Source organism: Pyrus communis, chromosome 12, assembly GCF_963583255.1.
Source record: "Pyrus communis chromosome 12, drPyrComm1.1, whole genome shotgun sequence".
NCBI lineage: Eukaryota > Viridiplantae > Streptophyta > Magnoliopsida > Rosales > Rosaceae > Pyrus > Pyrus communis.
The window spans coordinates 20,544,228-20,565,552 of NC_084814.1; the positions used below are offsets into that span (position 1 = coordinate 20,544,228).

Genomic DNA, 21,325 nt, shown 5'->3' on the forward strand with positions numbered 1-21,325 from the left:
TAAAACTGAAAATTAAGATCACCGTTCAAACGTTGGATTATTAGTACTGCAAAAACTGTTTCAGCTACTTTTGCTTAGAAGCCAAAAATCTTATCCTCGAGATTCGAAAACATCAACATAATAACAGATTAACCATGAAATTAAGCATGTTTAGTTGGTATTAATATGTACCACAAGTCTGGAACCCTGAATACCAAACTCCTATATAGCAGCCTGCGATTAGTTTCTAGAAAAGGTTACCATTTTCTCAGTTTGTTAATTGTTTCTTGTTGATGATCAAATAATAAACAAAGAAAAATTGTGTTTAACTCTGGTTAAATTGTTGGTTTCTTGTTCATGGCTATACAAGAAGAGGTCCTATATATTATTGTGAAAGATGGGTTAATTTAATTAATCTGATAATAAAGAGTGATTAAGGATTAAGATTAGGGTTTTCGTTTGGAGGTCATGGAGTTCTTACCTCTAAGGTTAAGGATTGTACAAGGGATGTGTGCCATTGCTTTTATTATTGCCTCTTTGTCACAAGGTTTGTAATTAATTTGTAATTATAAAATTAACTTCAACATCTGAAGTCTTAAAATTTCTCTTTATAATTATTTTTTTCTTTTGTTTGCTCACCATATTGCATCAACTAAAACGAAAATTACAAGTGTGGAACAGTTCTTCATATAAATATATGTTGAAGCACGAACTTTCCGATCAAGAAAAAATGTCTTCGTTATTTTCAAGCTGCATGCATCAGGCAACTCAAACATGAAGAAAGGACTAAATTAAAGTGCTGTTGATGCAGCTGATGTGAATGCTGAGAGCAAGTTTCAGCCATTGCAAAATGCATCAAACCCTCAAGAACTAAAAGTGAAGAGGTCCGACTTCCCTATTGATTTTGTGTTCGGAGTGACTACTGCTGCTGCACAAATGGAAGGATCTGCAAAAGAAGCAGGAAGAGGACCAAGTGTCTGGGACTACTACATTGAGAAATTCCCAGGTTTATATATATATATATAGCTGCTAAGACATAATATAATGCATAAAGTTCTTTTCTTAGTATCATATGCTCATTCTGTTTTGTTTATGATTTTTTTGTTTACATTCAGGACGGATTGCAGACCACACGAACATGTTTACCGCCATCGACTCATACAAGCGATACAAGGTGGATATTGAGCTAGCGATACCTTTCTCTCGTCTTTTGGCAATTGGCATAAATATTTAACCAAATATTCGTAATTGCAGGAGGAAGTGAAGAATCTCAAGGACCTTGGAGTTGATTCTCACAGATTTTCCATCTCTTGGACCAGGATTCTTCCTAGTAACCAATTTTACCGAGTTCTTTTTTTTTTCTCCGCTAATAAGTGGTTCCCCTAATCTGTAAATTAAAATTGAGGGTTTTATGATTAATCTCTACTAAACTCTTCCTCTATATATGTTTGAAATTCTTAATGTGTAGAGGGAACCTTGAGTGGTGGAGTAAACCAAGAGGGTATCGATCACTACAACAACTTCATCAACGAACTAATCAATAATGGTAAGAATCTCTGTTCAAGCAAATCCTTTATATTATGACATTAATTAATCTTGTTATATATTATACATAAGATCCTTTTATATCAATATCGTCGAATGAAAAAAACTCCACCTCAGTTGGTTCGGACCTCCACTTGGTTTCACCCAAGCTTTTTTGAATCTGTATATCCAGAACGATCCCATAGATTTCTGTAAACTCATGAAGTTCGACTCTAACATCATATGACGGGGTTAACTATCACACCAAAGTGGTTCTAATATTTCACTTTTATGTAGACATCACACCATTTGTGACCATAATGCACTTTGATTCACCGCAAGCTTTGACAGACAAGTATGGCGGCATCCTCAATCGCTCCTTCGTGTAAGCACGTTCTAAAGTACATCCATTTCATTTCTCATAGTTTAGGATAATATACAATTTAGTCATTGACATAAATTCTGATATTTTCTTCGTCATGTTTTGCAGGAAAGATTTCAAGGATTACAGTGAACTTTGTTTTAAACTTTTTGGAGATAGGGTGAAAAATTGGTTTACAATCAACGAGCCGTGGATCATGGCGAAAATGGGGTACGACAAAGGCGTTGGTCCGCCGGGCAGGTGTTCTGTTCAAACTGTATTTCCATGCACAAATGGTGGTAATTCAGCCACGGAACCTTACATTGTGGCACACCACCTTCTCCTTGCCCATGCTTCAGTCGTTGAGCTTTACCGGAAGAAATTTCAGGTGAAATGTTCACACTGAATCTGTTGAAATGAATGAAGCCTTGTCTTTTGCGTATCCCAAATTAATGAGATAAATGTTCTTTCTTTGTTAATATTGGTTTTTAGGATAAACAAGGCGGACAAATTGGAATTAGTCTTGTAGGACAATATGTCATGCCTTATTCAAATTCGGCAGAAGACAAAGCTGCAGCAGAAAGAATATTAGACTTTGAACTTGGATGGTTAGTAGATATATCTACATTGGTCGTAAATTTACTTGCTCGATTGGTATAAGAAGTCTTCTAGTTGTAAATTTTCCTAAAAACAATATGATGTTCTTGTTTAGGTTCATGGAACCATTAGTATATGGATCATATCCAGAGAGTATGAGACGTTTGGTCAAGGACAGGCTACCGCATTTCACTAAGGAGGAGGAGAAGATGATCAATGGATCCTTAGGTTTTGTCGGCATCAACTATTACTCCACAAGATATGGTAGAAACGTCCCAGCAAAACCACAAGGACCAATCTCTTATAGCGACGATATTTTAGCTTTGGCGTTGATCACAAGTAAATTTCATAATATCTCAATGTTACTTCTTTTGCGTGTGCACGCGCGTGTTATTATGCCATCGAAGGTTAAATTGATAGGACTTACACGGTTTTTTCATGTTGTGATTGTTGTAGATGAAAACGGAACCCAAATTGGTCCTCAGGTATACAAAAGAGCACTGACCCATGCGCAAGGATTATACGCATGTATAATTTTGTACTATGTAGTTTCCATCTTTCTATATATAGGAAAACTAATTTCTTTCATCCGTGTAGGCTGGAGGAAGTCGGTTCGTCTACAGTTACCCACAAGGCCTGGAACAACTTCTAAAGTTTATGAAGAAGAAGTACCAGGACCCTCAAAATCTACATTTCTGAAAATGGAATAACCGAGGCAAAGGACGATAAACTAAGACTTAGTGACGCACTTAAGGATCCACATAGAATTGAATCCATTCTTCGCCATTTGTACCGGATCAAGAAGGCAATAGAGTAAGTCACTGCAATCTATGTTTACAAGTTTGAGGATGCATACATGCATTTACTTACGTTGTTTCTGTCTTTGTTTTCGAAGGAGTGGTGTGAATGTCAAAGGATATTTCCACTACACTTTATCTGATAATTTTGAATGGGGAGAAGGCTATATCCCAAGATTCGGGCTTTACTACGTCGACTACAAAGACAATCTCAATCGCATTCCTAAAGAGTCTGCTAAGTGGCTCCCTAAGTTCCTAAAGGGCGAGGCCTGATGTACTCAAGTTTCGATATAAACTCCAGATGGCTGTCAAGCTCATCTTCTTTCTTGCACACAAATGCAGAAAACTGTAAAGAAAGAGTGGTAAAATATGTACTATATATGCCTTGAATGTTCAGTTTTATAGGCTAGGCATTTCTGTGAGAATGCCCTGTACTTTTAATACTGGCATAGGTTTGTAATACACTTGTTATATTGCAAGCAAAACAATCTTACATCAACTTCTTTGATGGTCCAATATCCTAGTGGATAGCTAGGGTGTTGGGTTTTCATTCATGCGTGCCAAGTTCGAAACTCTCCAATCCTCTAAATTATTGTAATAGTTTAGAACTTTCCCTTCTCCTTAATAATAACAATTTAAGAAAAGAAGAGAGAGAGAGAGAGAGAGAGAGAGAGAGAGAGAGAGAGAGAGAGAGAGAGAGAGAGAGAGAGAGAGGAATTTAAGGGTTTCTTACACTCAATGAAACAAGTGAAGCAATTGTATCTCCCATTGCAAGGAGGCAGGAGTTTCCTATATTATCCTATTTTTCTTTATTTCTGCTATAAATAATTGTCCAATAGGAAGAGGGATTAGTATGTCGTTAATGTGTGGTGGGATACGATCTAGACTCACGCACTACTTTCTAATAATAAAACAAAGCGGAAAAAACAGGGAGGGAGGAGTGCAAAACACCCAAAACCCATTTTATAGAAATTTGTAAGCAATGTCCGTCTGCTAGAAACCTTTCATTATTTTTGGGATCCCAGACCCATAATAACAGATTATGGGTTTGGTCTTAATCATGTCATTAATTTGTATGTTCTAGATTCAAGAACATCAACATAATAACAGATTAAGCATGATGTTAAGCATGTGGTTTGGTCTTAATCAAGTCATTAATTGTTGAATAATTGGCCAAGTGGCCAAGTGGACAAGTCCAAGAAAACTTTAGATTAAACAAACCAAAGGTGGAAACACCTTTGCTTGTTTTGGGGAGAAAAAATGGGAAAGGTGTTTGTTGCTTTTGGAAAAGATGTGATGAGTGCTCATGATTTGGTTTAAAAAGAGAGAGGGAGAGAAGAAAGGAGAGTGTTCGGTTGTGGCAAGAAACAAGAGAAAAAAAAAAAAAGAAAAGTTTTTTCTTTGCAAAGAGTAAGGGAGAGTTGCAGAGAGAAGAAGGAGTGTCGTATCCCCCATTTGAAAAGAGCTCTTCTCTTTGGTTAGTAATCTTCCATCAAAGTAATTGTAATAGCTTTGAGCTTTGTATAGAGAAGAAATTAATCACTATATTTTCTTCTCTATTTGTTTCTTTGGTGTGTGAGAGCTTTTGGGTGTATTGGGGTTAAGGGTTGTGAGATTGCCAACACTTTGTAAACTCCCATTTGGTTGATAGTGGATTATTGGGTGAGCTCCTACTGCTCCGAGGACGTACTCCAGTTACACTGACTGTTGAGGAACCTCGTTAAAATCTTGGTGTCTTTTATATTTTGTTCTTGCATTTCCATTTGATAAATTTCTTGTGGGTTAGCTTGAGTTGGTTCCAAAAAATTGATTTGGTGCAATCCTAGCACAACAATTGGTATCAGAGCACTGGTTGCTCTTGGGTACTGTCTAATTGCCAAAAATGTCAGACGGGCAAGATGAGAATCCTTTTGGAAGCAGCTCCGGATTTGCAAGAACTACGGTGCAAAATGCAAAGTTCGAAGTTGAAAAGTTTGATGGCACAAACAACTTTGGGATGTGGCAATGTGAGGTCAAAGATGTGTTGGCTCAACAAGATCTTCTTGCCGCCTTGGGAGAGAAGCCTGAAGCTATGTCGAAACTGGAATGGGAGAAATTAAATTTGTGGGCTTGCTCTTCAATTCGGTTGTGCCTTGCAAAAACTCAGAAGTATTTTGTGATGCGGGAGACTTTGGCAAGTGTGTTGTGGCAAAAATTGGAAGACAAGTATATGACGAAGAGTGCAGAGAACCGGCTACACTTGAAGAAAAAGCTCTACCGCTTCCAATACAAAGAAGGTACAAAAATGATTAGACACCTTGATGCTTTTAATAAGTTGATTGCCGACTTGTTAAATTTAGATGAGGATATTAAGGATGAAGATAAGGCCTTAATATTGTTGAATTCCTTGCCGGACTCTTATGAGCATTTTGTTACCACTATTATGCATGGTAAAGAAACTGTGAAATTTGAAGATGTGTCAAATGCCTTGATGAATTATGAAATGAGGCATAGAGATAAAAATCATGATAGTACCTCTGAAGCTTTATTTGTTAGAGGTAGATCATCGGAGAGGAGATCCTCTTCTAGCAGGAAAAAATCATAGTCTCGACCTAGAGGAAACTCTAAAGGTAGAAAACCTTTGGAAAGAGATGAATGTGCCTTTTGTCGTAATAAGGGTCATTGGAAGAAAGATTGTCCTAGATTGAAGACCAAAGGCAAAGAAAGTTCTGAAGCTAATGTTGCTGAGGTTGAAACAGATTTTTCTGATTTTGCTTTAACCACTTCCTCATCATTTGATTGTGCTACTAAGTGGGTGTTGGATACGGGTTGTACTCATCATATGACTCCTCACAAGGATTGGTTTTCAAGCTTGAAAGAGTTTGATGGCGGTGTTGTGTTCATGGGAGATGACAATCCTTGCACAACAAAAGGGATTGGTACAGTTCGTTTGAAGTTGCATGATGGCATGGTTAAAGAGTTGACAGGTGTTCGGTATGTACCGAATTTGAAGAAAAATCTTATTTCTTTGGGAACTTTGGAAGCCAAGGGCTTCAGGTTTCATTCAGATGGGCAGACATTGAAGGTGACTTATGGTGCACTTGTTGTGATGAAAGCTCCTCGATGTGGCCATTTGTATTTATTGCAAGGAAGCACTGTGACAGGTGAAGCATCTGTAGTCTCAGAAAATATGGGCACATCCGATTCTGATACTACTAGACTATGGCATATGAGATTAGGCCATGCCGGTGAGAAAGCTCTACAAGGGCTTGTGAAACAAGGTCTTCTAAAAGGTGCCACGACTTGTAAGCTTGATTTCTGTGAGCATTGTGTCTTGGGGAAGCAAACTAGAGTGAAGTTTGGTACTGCTGTACATCAGACGAAGGGTATTCTTGATTATGTGCATTCGGATGTTTGGGGTCCTACAAAGACTCCCTCTTTGAGTGGTAGACATTGGTTCGTGACCTTTGTTGATGATTATTCAAGAAGGTCTTGGGTCTACACTATGAAGCACAAGAGTGAGGTGTTGAGCATTTTCTTGGGTTAGAAGAAAATGGTTGAGAACCAGACTGGGAAAAAGATTAAGATTTTGAGATCGGATAATGGTGGTGAATACACATCCGACCCTTTCTTTAAAGTTTGCAAAGAAGAAGGGATTGTAAGACATTTCAGTGTCAAGGGAACTCCACAACAAAATGGAGTTGCAGAAAGATTGAATCGAACCTTGCTTGAGAAGGTTAGATGCATGTTGTCTCAGTCGGGTTTGAGCAAGTCGTTTTGGGCAGAGGCAGTTACTTATGCATGTCACATCATCAACCGATTACCCTCAGCTGCTGTTCAGGGTAAGACGCCAATGGAGGTATGGACTGGAAAACCTTCTAATGATTATGATTATATTCGTATTTTTGGTTCACCTACTTATTTTCATGTAACTGAAAATAAACTTGATCCTAGAGCCAAAAAGGCTATCTTTCTTGGTTTTAGTAGTGGTGTCAAAGGTTACAGGTTGTGGTGCCCAGAGATGAAAAAACTTGTAATCAGCAGAGATGTGACATTTGATGAAGAAAATATGTTCAGAGACTCTGAAAAGAATGTGAAAGATGTCCAACAGGTGGAGCTTGAGAAAGTTGCCTCTAGTACTTCAAATCCTATTTCCGCTGATGTCGAAGCCACTACAAGTGAAGAAGTGGAAGACCATGAGGATGTTGAAGAAGTTGAACTTGAAGATTCTATTCAAGTTGAAGAGCAAGTTTCACCTCAAGAGTCTATTGCTAAGAACAGAGGAAAGAGAAATATTACCAAGCCAGCTCGGTATAGTGACTATGTTGCTTTTGCTCTTCCTATTATCACTGATGAGATTCCATCCAATTTTGAGGAAGCCATTGAGAGTGAGGAAAAGGAGAAGTGGTGCAATGCCATGGGTGACGAGATGAATTCTCTCATGAAAAACAAGACTTGGAAGTTAGCTAAATTGCCTAAGGGTAAGAAAGCTATTGGTTGCAAATGGGTGTATGCCAAGAAGGAAGATGCTGATGAGAAAAGCAATGTGAGATTCAAAGCAAGATTAGTTGCTAAAGGGTATGCACAAAAGGAGGGCATTGACTACAACGAAATATTTTCTCCAGTTGTGAAGCACTCCTCAATTCGTATTATGTTAGCTCTTGTTGCACAATATGATCTTGAGCTTGTGCAACTCGATGTGAAAACGGCTTTCCTACATGGTGATTTGAATGAAGAGATCTATATGTGTCAACCGGATGGGTATATGGTGAAAGGGAAAGAAAATTTGTTTTGCAAGTTGAAGAAATCACTTTATGGCTTGAAGCAATCTCCAAGACAATGGTATTTGAGGTTTGATAAATTTATGAGAGACCAAAATTATTCTAGAAGTCAATATGATCATTGTGTGTACTTCAAGAAGTTGCAAGATGGGTCTTTCATTTATTTGTTGATATATGTTGATGATATGTTGATTGCCTCAAAGAATGTTGAAGAGATTGAGAAATTGAAGAAGCAAATGAAAAATGAGTTCGAGATGAAGGATCTTGGTGAAGCAAAGAAGATCCTTGGCATGGAGATCACTAGAGACAGAGAGAAAGGTTTGGTATGCTTGAATCAAAGACAATACCTTGAGAAGTTGATTCGGAAGTTTGGAGTTCATGATTCAACCAAACCGGTTAGTACCCCTTTGGCTCCTCATTTTAAATTGAGTTCTCTACAATGTCCTAAAGCTGATAAGGAGAAGCTGCAAATGAAAAATATACCATATGCAAATTTGGTTGGTAGTTTGATGTATGCAATGGTATGCTCTAGACCAGATATTGCTCATGCAGTTGGTATGGTGAGTCGATATATGCATAATCCTGGTAAAGAGCATTGGAATGCAGCTAAGTGGATATTGAGGTATCTCCATGGTACTCGAGATGTTGGTTTATGCTTTGAGAGGGATGACTCTGGTATTGGTCATTTTGCTGTTGGTTATGTTGATTCAGATTATGCAGGTGATCTGGATGGAAGGAAGTCTACTACAGGCTATGTATTTACTATGGCTAAAGGGCCAGTTTGTTGGAGGTCCATTTTGCAGTCGTCTGTTGCCTTGTCTACTACAGAGGCTGAATATATGGCAGTTGCTGAAGCTATAAAGGAGGCCATTTGGATACATGGGCTGATTAGAGATTTGGGGGTTGATCAGAAGCAGGTGGAGGTGCATTGTGATAGTCAGAGTGCCATTTATTTGGCTAAGTATCAGGTTCATCATGCGAGGACCAAGCACATAGATGTGCGTTATCACTTTGTTCGTGAAGTTGTTGGTGAAGGAGAAATCATTCTCCAGAAGATTCCAACTAAAGACAACCCCGCTGATATGTTGACTAAGGTTGTTGGTGTAGCCAAGTTTGTTCATTGCTTGAACTTGGCTCACATTTTGCCTATATAAAGAAGGCGTTGAGCAGTAGGAGTTTTGGAGCATGTGGCTCGGCATTAGTTGTTCTCTTGTTAGTGATTGGGAGTGTTTTTTGTGTTGATTGTGTTGGTTGGCTTATCATGGCGTTTTCGGAACTTGGCCAAGGTGGAGATTGTTGAATAATTGGCCAAGTGGCCAAGTGGACAAGTCCAAGAAAACTTTAGATTAAACAAACCAAAGGTGGAAACACCTTTGCTTGTTTTGGGGAGAAAAAATGGGAAAGGTGTTTGTTGCTTTTGGAAAAGATGTGATGAGTGCTCATGATTTGGTTTAAAAAGAGAGAGGGAGAGAAGAAAGGAGAGTGTTCGGTTATGGCAAGAAACAAGAGAAAAAAAAAAAGAAAAGTTTTTTCTTTGCAAAGAGTAAGGGAGAGTTGCAGAGAGAAGAAGGAGTGTCGTATCCCCCAATTGAAAAGAGCTCTTCTCTTTGGTTAGTAATCTTCCATCAAAGTAATTGTAATAGCTTTGAGCTTTGTATAGAGAAGAAATTAATCACTATATTTTCTTCTCTATTTGTTTCTTTGGTGTGTGAGAGCTTTTGGGTGTATTGGGGTTAAGGGTTGTGAGATTGCCAACACTTTGTAAACTCCCATTTGGTTGATAGTGGATTATTGGGTGAGCTCCTACTGCTCCGAGGACGTACTCCAGTTACACTGATTGTTGAGGAACCTCGTTAAAATCTTGGTGTCTTTTATATTTTGTTCTTGCATTTCCATTTGATAAATTTCCTGTGGGTTAGCTTGAGTTGGTTCCAAAAAATTGATTTGGTGCAATCCTAGCACAACATTAATTTGATCTTAATATCCCGTCTACTAATGATTCAGAGGGCATCGATCGTGTAGATTACAAGTACGGGTTAATGACTAGATTTTGAAGAACTGATGATGAACGGTAAGAATCCATCATATACATTACATTTTCTGGTATATTATGGTTTACAAGCAAGAGTGTAAACTCCTCTTTTATACAATCAAATCCTTATCTCTACTAATCTCTATTAATTAATGAAACCCTCTTTGTCAACCAAAAGAGTGTGAAAAGACAATTTAGTCTTTTATCACACAAAAAAAATGATGGGCAATAATGTAATTTCACAAGTCCAAATTTTACTGTTTTTTATTGAAACCTCACCTACATGTGATGTTAAAATATCTCTAATATTTAAAATTAAAAAAAATAAAAATAAAACAAAACAAAAACCTTCCACTCCCCCACGTTCTCTTTCTTTCTTTCTCTCTCTCTCTCTTTCTCTCTCTCTCTCTCTCTCTTCCTCTCTCCTTCTCATTTTCTAAAAAAATATGTTCATATTCACAAAATACGTAGGCAAATGCTAGTATCAATGATGTTAATTTTGTTGTGTGTAATTAGATAGTTATTTTTTTTTTTTTTTTTTTTTTAATATTCATATCAAGAATATTTTTAGTTTTTCTGCAATTTCAGATGCATTATATCGGTCGCAACATGGGCGGAGCCACTAAGGAACCAGAATGGTCCCTAGCTCATCATGCCTTTTTTTTTCTTTCTTGGTGTTCTAACAGATGTTGTTGCTGCATATTAGTCTAAGAGCATCTCCAAAGGAAATGTCAAAATGTCCAAATCAACAATAAAGGTAACAAAAGACAACATTAATGTATTTTTATTTTATATTTAAAATTTGGCATATCAGTTAGAGAGAAACTTTAAAAGATGTCAAAGTGCCACGTAAGCCTTTAAATTTAAATTTTAGGTTTAAAATTTGACATCTCCTTTGGAGATTGTCTAATACTCTTAAAATTCAATTGTATTATTAATCCAAACTCTTTTCCGTTCCATTGTATTCTTAATCCAAACTATTTTCTATTCCAGCGTTATATTTCTCTCAACAGTATCGGACGCTTTTCGTTAAAGTTTCCTTATTGGAGTCCAGTCTTCCCTTTCCCTCATTATTGTATCAACTTTTCTTTAGCTTTAACATATATTTTAAATTTTATTGCTTACTCTTAACCTCATATTCGGGTTTTTAGGTTTGTATAATATTTTTAGTTATCTCTATTGAATTTAGCGTCTTTCAATTTTTATGCAAATTACTCTAATTTTTCATGTTTTGAGTTAAAATTACCTACGTATTGAGAGACTGCCCACGTATAAAATCCTAATATTGCAAAATGAGTGCTTGTATAACTGCCAGTGGCCAATTGAACTTTGTCATATACTTCTTTGTCCCAACACCGGCCAACAAGAATTGTACCAAGCGCTTTATATATCTCATTACTTGTTCACTGTTCGCCGATCGAGCTAGGTCGCGCTAGCTTGCAACTCAAGTGGGGGCGCCAAGGTGGTGGGACATCGGTTCAACTCATTTGGCAGGGCTCTGCTGTTGCAATTTGCTGGCTCGCCCGTTCCAAGTTGTGAGTTGGGTCATGTGGTTCGGGCTTAAGCTTGGTCCAGGCGGCCCTTAGAGTGGAGGGCAATGCGTGAGGCTGGTTTAACAGAGCAGCGAAAACCTCTCACTCTCAATAGTGGAAGGATTACGGGGTCGGTGCACCGCTAGCCCAGATTGTCTCATGGGTTGAGACCTTGCTGTGAACCACTACCTTTTTTTAAATTCATATACAAATGTTTTAAATGGGAGACGTAGACAATGTGTCTCATGGTTGAGACTGAAAAATTCTTCTTCGCGTTCATCTTCTTTGTGAATACCGTGCTGCCCTTCAACCTCAACCACGTCTAGATGAGCGGGCAGAGGCGTTATAACTCTCGCCCCGCCTCAAAAACCGCTTAAGTATGTTAAAGAAGATATCTCGGATTAGTATAGTAAATCTTGTAAATCTGTTATTATCCTTTACTTACCTGATAAGGTTTGACTTCCTTGCTTTTAGGCATTAGTTTAGGATTAGGGTTGTGTCTTTGCTATATATATTGTAACCCTAGCTTACGGTATTAATATGAGAAAAACCTCGACAGATATTTAAACCCTAGCAACCATAGCCATGGGTGATAAACCAGAACAGTCAACCTCCTCAGGCATGACTTTGTATCAGAAGTGGGAACACCCTAACCATCCACTTTATCTTCATCACTCGGATCAGCCTGGCGCCATTCTTGTACCGCAGCTACTCGTGGAAGACAACTATGGCACATGGGCGCAATCCATGACCATGGCCTTGATGGTTAAAAACAAGTTAGGGCTGGTTGATGGAACAATCACGAAGCCAACTGATGAGCAGGTTGAAGAATTACAGCAATGGAACCGGTGCAATAATCTAGTGAAAACATGGTTACTCGGCTCCATGTCAAAAGAAATATCAGGAAGTGTCATACACTGCAAGGACGCGCGGCAGATGTTGCTTGACCTGCAAGAAAGGTTTTCTCATGTGAACATCGTTCAACTGTTTCACATAGAAAACGAAATCCATAATTGTGTGCAAAACAACATGACGGTGAGTTCTTACTTCACAAAACTCAAGAGTCTTTGGGATGAACGTGATACCTTATGTTCAATCCCGACATGCCATTGTGAAGCAAGGAACGAGATAACATCATATGTTGAGACTCAGAAAACAATGAAATTCCTTATGGGCTTACGTGACTCATATGCTACGGTTCGTAGCAACACCCTCTTGCTGGATCCATTGCCAACTGTTAACAAAGCCTATGCACTTGTTCTTCGTCATGAGAAGCAAGTTGAAGTATCAAACGGAAAGGGAAGCACCGTGCAGCCTGAAGCTGCTGTGTTTGCAGTGAGGGGCGCTGGTCGAGAACCCGAGACAGAAGATGGTAGTCAGCGATGCGCCAAATGCAACAAGAACAATCATAGCACCAAGAATTGTCGTGCACATCTCAAGTGCACATTTTGTGGTTGGAAAAGACACACTTTTGACTCTTGCCGCAAAAGAAAAGCAGCGGCTGAGACTGAACAAAATCGGCCTTTCAAGGGCAACCAAGTCACGGCTCGTGACAAGAAGGACGCAATGCCCAATTTTCCTTTTTCTCCAGAGGACTGCAAGCAGATTCTTCAGCTTCTGAACAAAAGCAAATCCTCCTTTGCTAATCAAGTGGGTAACTCTTCGAATCATGAAGAACTCTCAGGTAAAGCATTTTCTTTCATGCGTAATGGAAAGCAAGTTATTTGGATTTTGGACAGTGGTGCCACCGACCACATCGTATGCAGTCCTGAGTTTCTCACATCCTCAAAACGTGTTACAAATCATAGTGTTGAATTACCAAATGGTTCCCTTGCTACTGTAACCCATGTCGGCCAAGTGGTTTTCTCTCCCAACTTTATCCTTGACAATGTTTTATGTGTACCATTGTTTAGGATAAATCTCATATCTATTAGCAAGTTAGCTTACGATTCCCTTTACATCACCATTTTTCTCAAACAATCTTGTGTCATACAGGACCTACGTTCGGGGAAGATGATTGGGACGGGAATTGAACGGGAGGGACTCTACCATCTCGACCCACCAAGGAAGGGATCCTGCAACACCACCACCACCATGAGCTCTCCTTTTTGGCACCAACGCCTTGGGCACCCATCACCTAAAGTGTCCTCGTTACTTCCCTTTGTGCACAATAAGTCGTGTGATTCCAATAAATGTTTAATTTGCCCATTGGCTAAACATACCAGATTGTCTTTTCCCTTGAGTTCTATCTCTACTCGTTCATGTTTTGAATTAATACATATTGACATTTGGGGGGGGTTATCAAGTTCCTTCCCTCTCAGGTGCCAAATATTTTCTTACCATTGTTGATGATTACACACGGTGCACCTGGGTTTATTTGATGAAACACAAATCTGACACACAAGATATTCTTGTTCAATTTATACACATGGTTGAGAATCAATTCAATACAACAGTTAAGGTGATTAGAAGTGATAACGGTCCCGAGTTCAAACTTGTCACCTTTTACCAACTCAAAGGGATTCTGCACCAAACCAGTTGTGTCAACACACCACAACAAAATGGTGTTGCTGAACGCAAACATCGACACCTGTTAAATGTTGCTCGAGCCCTCCTTTTTCAAGCCAACCTTCCTAAACATTTTTGGGGGGATGCTATTCTCATTTCGGCCTATTTTATAAATCGTACACCCACACCACTTCTCCAAGGGCAAACACCATACCACAAGTTGTTTCACAAGGCACCACATTACATGCATTTACGTGTCTTTGGATGCTTATGTTTTGCATCAACCCATGCACAAAAACCCTCTAAATTTGATCCTCGTGCACGACGGTGTATTTTTGTTGGGTACCCTTATGGTCAGAAGGGTTACCGCTTGTTTGATCTTACACTTAACAAGGTTTTTGTGTCACGGGATGTCCTCTTTTTCGAAGACCATTTTCCCTACAAATTACCCCATCTTTCCACTGCTTCCACTCCCACTCCTCCTCCACTTCCCATAGAACCCTACTCGCCATCCTTTGATCCCGTTCCTATAATACCCATAGACCCTCTCATCGCATCCTCTCCTGACATCGCTCTTCCTGTTGAGCCTACTTCCCCTTCATTACTTTCTCCATCACCATCCCCTCCGCTTTCCCCCCTGCTACACCACCGCCACCCCGGCGTGGCACACGTCCTACCAAACCATCCTCTTTCTTGCAGGATTTCCATGTTGAGACCTCTCTCCCGTCCCGACTTGCTCCTTCCTCGAATATGGTTCAGGTATCAGGTACTGCTCACCCTCTGTCTCATTACCTATCTTACAATCGCCTCTCTCCTATGCATAAGCATTTTGTTACTAACGTCACCACCATCCGAGAACCCACCACTTTTCTGCAGGCTGTCCAACATCCACAATGGCGTGATGCCATGCACCACGAGCTTGCTGCCCTTCAGGCCAACCATACTTGGTCCCTTGTTCCACTTCCTCCTCACAAAAAGCCGATTGGCTGCAAATGGGTGTACAAGGTTAAGCTTAAACCTGATGGGACAATTGAGCGTTACAAAGCTCGGTTGGTTGCCAAGGGTTATAGCCAAATCGAAGGGGTTGACTATCGTGAAACCTTTGCTCCAGTTGCCAAGTTAACCGCTGTCCGTGTGCTCCTTAGTGTTGCTGCTGTGCGTCAATGGCATTTACATCAACTCGATGTCAACAACGCCTTCTTGAATGGCGATCTGGATGAGGAAGTGTACATGAATTTACCTCCTGGCTTTGGACGAAAGGGGGAGACTCGTGTCTGCAAGCTACACAAATCCTTATATGGTTTAAAACAAGCCTCAAGACAATGGTTCATTAAACTTTCCACTGCTCTCAAGGCTGTTGGATTTCATCAATCGTGTTCTGATTATTCATTGTTCGTCCGAAGTCAGCACGGTAACTTCATTGCTTTATTGGTATACGTTGATGATGTAATTTTAGCAGGAAATAATCTGCAAGAAATTGAAGCCACGAAGCAGTCCCTCTCACAACAATTCAAATTAAAGGATTTGGGACAACTTAAGTATTTCTTGGGGTTAGAGGTTGCACGATCTACAAATGGCATCACCTTATGTCAACGCAAATATGCATTGGATATCTTAGATGATGCGGGATTTTTGGGTGCTAAACCTTCACGATTTCCTGTAGAATCAAATGTTTCTCTTACACAGATGGAAGGAGAACTTCTTATTGATGCTTCATCATATAGAAGACTTGTGGGTAGGTTGATCTACCTGACCATAACCAGGCCGGACTTGGCTTATGTTGTGCACATATTAAGCCAGTTTATGGACAAGCCTAGACAACCACATCTTGAGGCAGCACACAAAGTTCTCAGATACATCAAGAGTTCACCGGGACAAGGTATATTGCTGCCATCCAAGGGATCCTTGCAGTTAAGTGCATTCTGTGACGCTGATTGGGCCAGGTGCAAGGACACAAGAAGATCAATAACAGGTTATTACATTCAACTGGGTCAGGCACCAATATCCTGGAAAACAAAGAAACAAACCACTGTCTCTCGTTCCAGTGCTGAAGCCGAGTACCGTTCCATGGCAGCCACATGTTGTGAGATCACGTGGTTAAAGAACATTTTGAGAGATTTAAAGGTGAGTCATTCACAACCAGCCATGTTATTCTGTGATAACCAAGCAGCCATATACATTGCTTCAAACCCGGTATTTCATGAAAGGACAAAGCACATAGAGATTGATTGTCATTTGGTGAGAGAGAAGATTCAAGAAGGAATGATTCGTACAGCATACATACGAACAATTGATCAACCAGCAGACATCTTCACCAAACCGTTGAATTCTACACAGTTTGAAACATTGCTCAGCAAGTTGGGTGTTATTAACATACACTCCAACTTGAGGGGGAGTGTTAAAGAAGATATCTCGGATTAGTATAGTAAATCTTGTAAATCTGTTATTATCCTTTACTTACCTGATAAGGTTTGACTTCCTTGCTTTTAGGCATTAGTTTAGGATTAGGGTTGTGTCTTTGCTATATATATTGTAACCCTAGCTTACGGTATTAATATGAGAAACATTCTGCAATATCACGTTTCTTTAGAAAGTACACCTCGGGGCACATTTTTTTAAAACCCTGTTTATAATTTAAGATAATATTAGTAAATAAAACACATGCTATAACAAGGGCGGATTAGAACAACATTGACGATCACACTGTGACCATATTGCACTTTGAATTCTGCATGATGATTATCATAATTTGTTACAATTACAAAATCTAGTGAAAAAATGCCCAAATTCTGTCACATTTCCTTGTTTATTTAGCGTCAAAAGCAAAATTCTGACTCAATGAATGTGATGCAGTGTCAAATCTTTTGGTCTCCAGCTGCTGTTTCTTCCTGGACTTGAACTGCATACTGTAAGGTCCAAAGGATGTCCTCGAAAGATGGACGGCTCGACTCTGGACAAATGCATTTGTACATTACGGAGATCACGATCGATAGAGACTCTTGTGAGCAACTGGCTAGAACAGCCGGTTCAACTATCTGCTTCCTCCTGTCCTCGCTACTCAGAGATGCCTGCATCAAATTGCAGAGTCATTTTCGATCAAATGAAAGCGCGCTCACCAAAATCTTGACAACAATAGGACATGATGAATTTTGCGCATTTTTCGTGTCAAGTGAAAATATTAGTTAGAAATTTGTGAACTACCATATTATTTTGCAGGATTGCTTCTCTTGTAGAAGATATGGAAGTTCCAACGAGAGCCTCGAGTAGTATGTATCCGAAGCTATAAGCATCATCGTCTAAACTTGTCATTTGCCTGATCAAGACATGGTTAAATGTCAATGATTACGAACTCTATTAGAAACCTGCAGAGAGTAGACAGTAGAAATATGATGTAGAATTTACCATGATGTAAGGCCGTCTTTTGCCTGCAACCAAGACAAGAACATAATCAGAACCGCTAGGGAAGAAAAAATTATAGTAGGGGTAAGTGATAATTCGGTCAGTATGAGGGGCTCAGGAGACATACTGTGGATTTATCGGTTTCTTCTGTGAGAATGGACAGTCCATAGTCACTCAATTTTGCCATACCGTGCTTATTGAGCAAGATATTGTTCGTCTTCAGGCGGTTGCAGAAGAAACCAGGAATGATTCCGGTATGTAGGAAGTGCATGGCCTTAGCCACGCTAACTAGAATTGCCAATCTCTCTGACCAGTTGAGAACCTTTCCAGGACTATTCCCTACACATACATAACGTTATTGCTAGGTCAGAAAAAAAAATTTTGTGTTTTTCCACCAAAAATACATTAATGTGTTTAGTTTTTGAAGATTTACCAGAGAGATGATCCCGGAATGTCCCACTGGGCACATATTCATACACAAAATAGACCTTTTTGGGACTGTAATCATCTTGTCCACCACCATCGAGACAGTGCCCTAAAAGGCATACCAAATGCTGGTGCCGAAGCTTGGAAAGCAGATCCAACCGGAGTTTAACATTTCGAATTGTGTACTTCTTCGACAAAGGCAGGCATCTTATGGCAACTTCAGTCCCATTGTATAGTCTTCCTTTGTATAGCTATATATCGAAGGAAAAAAGAGTAAGAGCTTAAAAACGCATATGTTGTTATGAAAGTCAAAAGTTTCAATTTATAATGTTCTGAATTGAAACTATACCTTCCCATATGAACCTTCACCCAATAAGGCAGAGCTGTCGAAGTTTTTCGTAGCTTCCATCAGCTCTTCCATAGAAAATATCCGGCACACAGGGAGGCCTTGTATCTCTACCTTTCCAGCTTGTGAAATAAACCCTAAATAATTGAAAGAACCAACTTGATAAGCTCAAATAGTCATCCAATGAAACACAAAAAAAATGTACATTTTTGTTAGTGATTGACCTACTTGGACTTGTTAGAAGCTCGGTCGAAAACCCAACTGCTGAATTCTCTTGCACTGATTTATGGAGCAAATGCTGCTTCGATATCCCCTGAGGGCAATATCTTCTGCAGAAAATGATAAACCCTAAAACCAGAAGCACACTAAGTACAATTAATCCTAGAATCACACCCACCAAGATCCCTACATTGTTCCCTCCGAACTCTTTCCTCCTTGGGCTGATCACTTCCTTGCAGTATGATTGTTCATGCTGATACTGCACACCAGTTGACAAACAATTCCCACCAAACTTCACAACTCTCTCTTTTGATTCATTTCTTAAACATGAAGGCAAATCACCCCTCAAACTATTATTCGATATATCAATGAAATCGAGTTTGCTTCCACAGATTAGATTCCCTGGAAGCGAGCCACTCAACAGATTTGACCCCAAGTTCAAGTAACTAATATTAGGCAAAGAGAAGAGTGCAGCAGGAGGTGTGCCTATAAGTGCATTGTGTGACATATCAATGTGTTGAAGTCCACTTAACTTGCCATATTTCACTGGAATCTTGCCGGAGAAGGAGTTTTCGCTGACGAAAAGCATGACCAACCCTTTTGGCATTGGAGGCAACATAGAGCTCAATCTGTTCCCACTCAAATCTAGCACTTGTAAGCTGCTTAACCTACTAAAATCCTGCAATGCACCTTCCAACTTATTGTTCCTCAAGCTCAGAGTTGTAAGATTGGATAGCGAATCGAACCAATCAGGGATAGTATCATTTAAGAAATTCTCATCGATTTTAAGTGTTTGAAGCATCGCCATTGCGGAAATCCGTGGTGGGATTGAACCGAAGAGGAAGTTCGAGCTCAAATCGAGATACTCAAGGGAAGACAGCCTATGAACTTTGTCTGGAAGTGGACCCCAGATGCCCAAAGACACAAGGCTAAGAACTCTCAAACTGTTTAGCCTTGAAAGGGTAGTGACAAAAGAATCCAAAGAAAAGGAATCTGATAAAGTTTGGCTTTGGATTGAAAAGCCATTGAAGTAATCACTTTTGTTGGGTCGCTTAATCTTATCACCCTTGATTCTGAGCACAATTACAAGATTGTCCAAGCATGTAATATTTACTTGGCCAAGTGAAGAAATGGAGCAGAAATCTGTGTTGTGACTGTTCCAAATTTCTAGCTGTTTTGGGTACTCTAAGTGAATCCTGAGCTGCAGAAGCACTTGGGTTTGAGAAGATTGGAGTTGATGAGTGCCTAGAAGTAAGAAGCTCCAAGAAAAACAGAATAGCAGAAACGATTCAGAAAGCCCCATTACAAAATCACTTTTCTTAGAAGTGCTTCATGAAGAAATGGCTGAAGTCTGCAAAATAAAAGAAACCAATAAAGCAGGAATCGAAAACTTCCAAAGAGGGTAATTATTGGGGGATCATTAAAGATGAAACACAGTTGTGAGTTATGAAAGAATCAGATTGGAAAATTGGAAATTTCTGAGATTTTAGAGAAACCAAGATAAAAGATAAAAAAATGTCCACAGTTGAGTATATGAGGCAGGCAGAAACAGAGAAAAATCAAGAAGCCTTGAAGTCCCAAGAGGATGATTACACTTGCTGACTAAGAGCAAGCCCAGCGTTGGGTTTGGCTCGGGGGACAGGCGAGAAAACAAGGGTCCGAGGGCCAGGGGATGAGCTCCAGCGTGGGCCAGCCCGACCGAAGGGGGAGGCCCGAGCTCCGGGCCCGTGGGGATTGCCAGCCCGAGAGCCCGAGGTGGATGTGACATCAGGCTGACGCCAGGCCGGCGTCAGCGCAATATTTAATTTTTTTTGTGTCAGGCACGTGCACCCCACCCGCACGTGGGGGTGCGTCGCCAACACAAAAATCAGAAAAAAAAAAAAAAAAAAAAAAAAAAAAAAAAAAAAAAAAAAAAAAAGGTTGTCAGTTACCGTTGGGAAGCTACATGGCTTCCCACGGCCCTGTAGATCTCAACGGTCACTAAATTTGGACCGTTCGATCTCAACAGTAAAAAAAAAAAAGTCAGATTTAATATCCACCGTTCGATCTGAGATCAACGGTGGATATTAATATTCTTTATAAATAAATAAAAAAGAAAAAATAGTTTTAAAATTAAGAAAAGTTACCGTTGTGACACGTGGCACAATCTGGAGTGTTGGAATTCAAATTTTTTTATATCCAATGGCAGAGATTAATTAATTGAATAAAAAATTTAAAAAAAATTGTTAAAAATTCAAAAAAATTCAAAAAAAAATTGTTTTTACTTTTCTATAAATACCTTCTCATTATCATCTACCTTACACAACAATTTCATATTTTCTCAACTACTTTCAATCACATTCCTTTCTTTGTCTCAAAGTTTGAATCCATTTTTTTCAACAAAATGACCACTGGTGCAGGTACGAATTGGTCGCTTATTGAAGATGTTGCGTTGTGTACTAGCTGGGTTGAAGTTACTCATAGTTCGCTTACGGGTAATGAGATGCAGTTGCGAGAAATGTGGAGTCTTATTCATACCAATTTTGCGGACAGATTATGACACGTGGCATGCTGTCATTCGTTAAAAATCTGATGGAAATCTATCCTCAAAGATTGTGAACAGATTATGACACGTGGCGCGACGTGATTGGTTAATAATCTTATCAGAAATCCATCACCAATAATTGTATTTTCAGATAATGACACGTGGCATAAGGAGTACGATTAAAAAATTTATCGGAAATCCATCCCCAATAATTGTCTTTTCGGATTTTATGACAAGTGGCGTAACGACAACGATTAAAAATCTTATCCGAAATTACAAATAAAATTATTTTGTATTATTTAATAATACTTCGGATAATGA

At 39.4% G+C, this 21,325-nt stretch overlaps 2 protein-coding genes and 1 pseudogene across 2 annotated transcripts; 2 read left to right on the top strand and 1 right to left on the bottom strand.

Moving 5' to 3' along the window:
• Positions 1-834: 834 nt before the first annotated feature.
• LOC137709840 (beta-glucosidase 24-like) lies at positions 835-3,531 on the top strand (annotated as a pseudogene).
• An 8,636-nt stretch (positions 3,532-12,167) lies between these two features.
• On the top strand, positions 12,168-13,615 carry LOC137710142 (uncharacterized). The gene is made up of 2 exons (XM_068449092.1): positions 12,168-13,266; positions 13,578-13,615. Exons 1-2 carry the CDS (start codon positions 12,168-12,170, stop codon positions 13,613-13,615), a joined length of 1,137 nt encoding a protein of 378 aa, XP_068305193.1.
• A 3,162-nt stretch (positions 13,616-16,777) lies between these two features.
• Positions 16,778-19,902, bottom strand: LOC137711444 (probable inactive leucine-rich repeat receptor-like protein kinase At3g03770). The gene is made up of 7 exons (XM_068450688.1): positions 18,490-19,902; positions 18,265-18,398; positions 17,923-18,166; positions 17,617-17,828; positions 17,493-17,515; positions 17,292-17,403; positions 16,778-17,158 (listed from the first exon to the last, which is right to left on the bottom strand). Exons 1-7 carry the CDS (start codon positions 19,781-19,783, stop codon positions 16,946-16,948), a joined length of 2,232 nt encoding a protein of 743 aa, XP_068306789.1. The 5' UTR covers positions 19,784-19,902; the 3' UTR covers positions 16,778-16,945.
• Between the last annotated feature and the right edge of the window lie 1,423 nt (positions 19,903-21,325).

Bases quoted from the DNA above. Each gene is read 5' to 3' on its own strand.
- LOC137710142 (XM_068449092.1), top strand. From the start codon at position 12,168: ATGGGTGATAAACCAGAACAGTCAACCTCCTCAGGCATGACTTTGTAT. The intron at 13,267-13,577 runs GTAAAGCATTTT...TGTGTCATACAG, and splicing joins GAATCATGAAGAACTCTCAG to GACCTACGTTCGGGGAAGAT.
- LOC137711444 (XM_068450688.1), bottom strand. From the start codon at position 19,783: ATGGGGCTTTCTGAATCGTTTCTGCTATTCTGTTTTTCTTGGAGCTTC. The intron at 18,399-18,489 runs GTAGGTCAATCA...TCAATTATTTAG, and splicing joins CGAGCTTCTAACAAGTCCAA to GGTTTATTTCACAAGCTGGA. The intron at 17,516-17,616 runs GTATGTCTCCTG...TCTTGGTTGCAG, and splicing joins AAGAAACCGATAAATCCACA to GCAAAAGACGGCCTTACATC.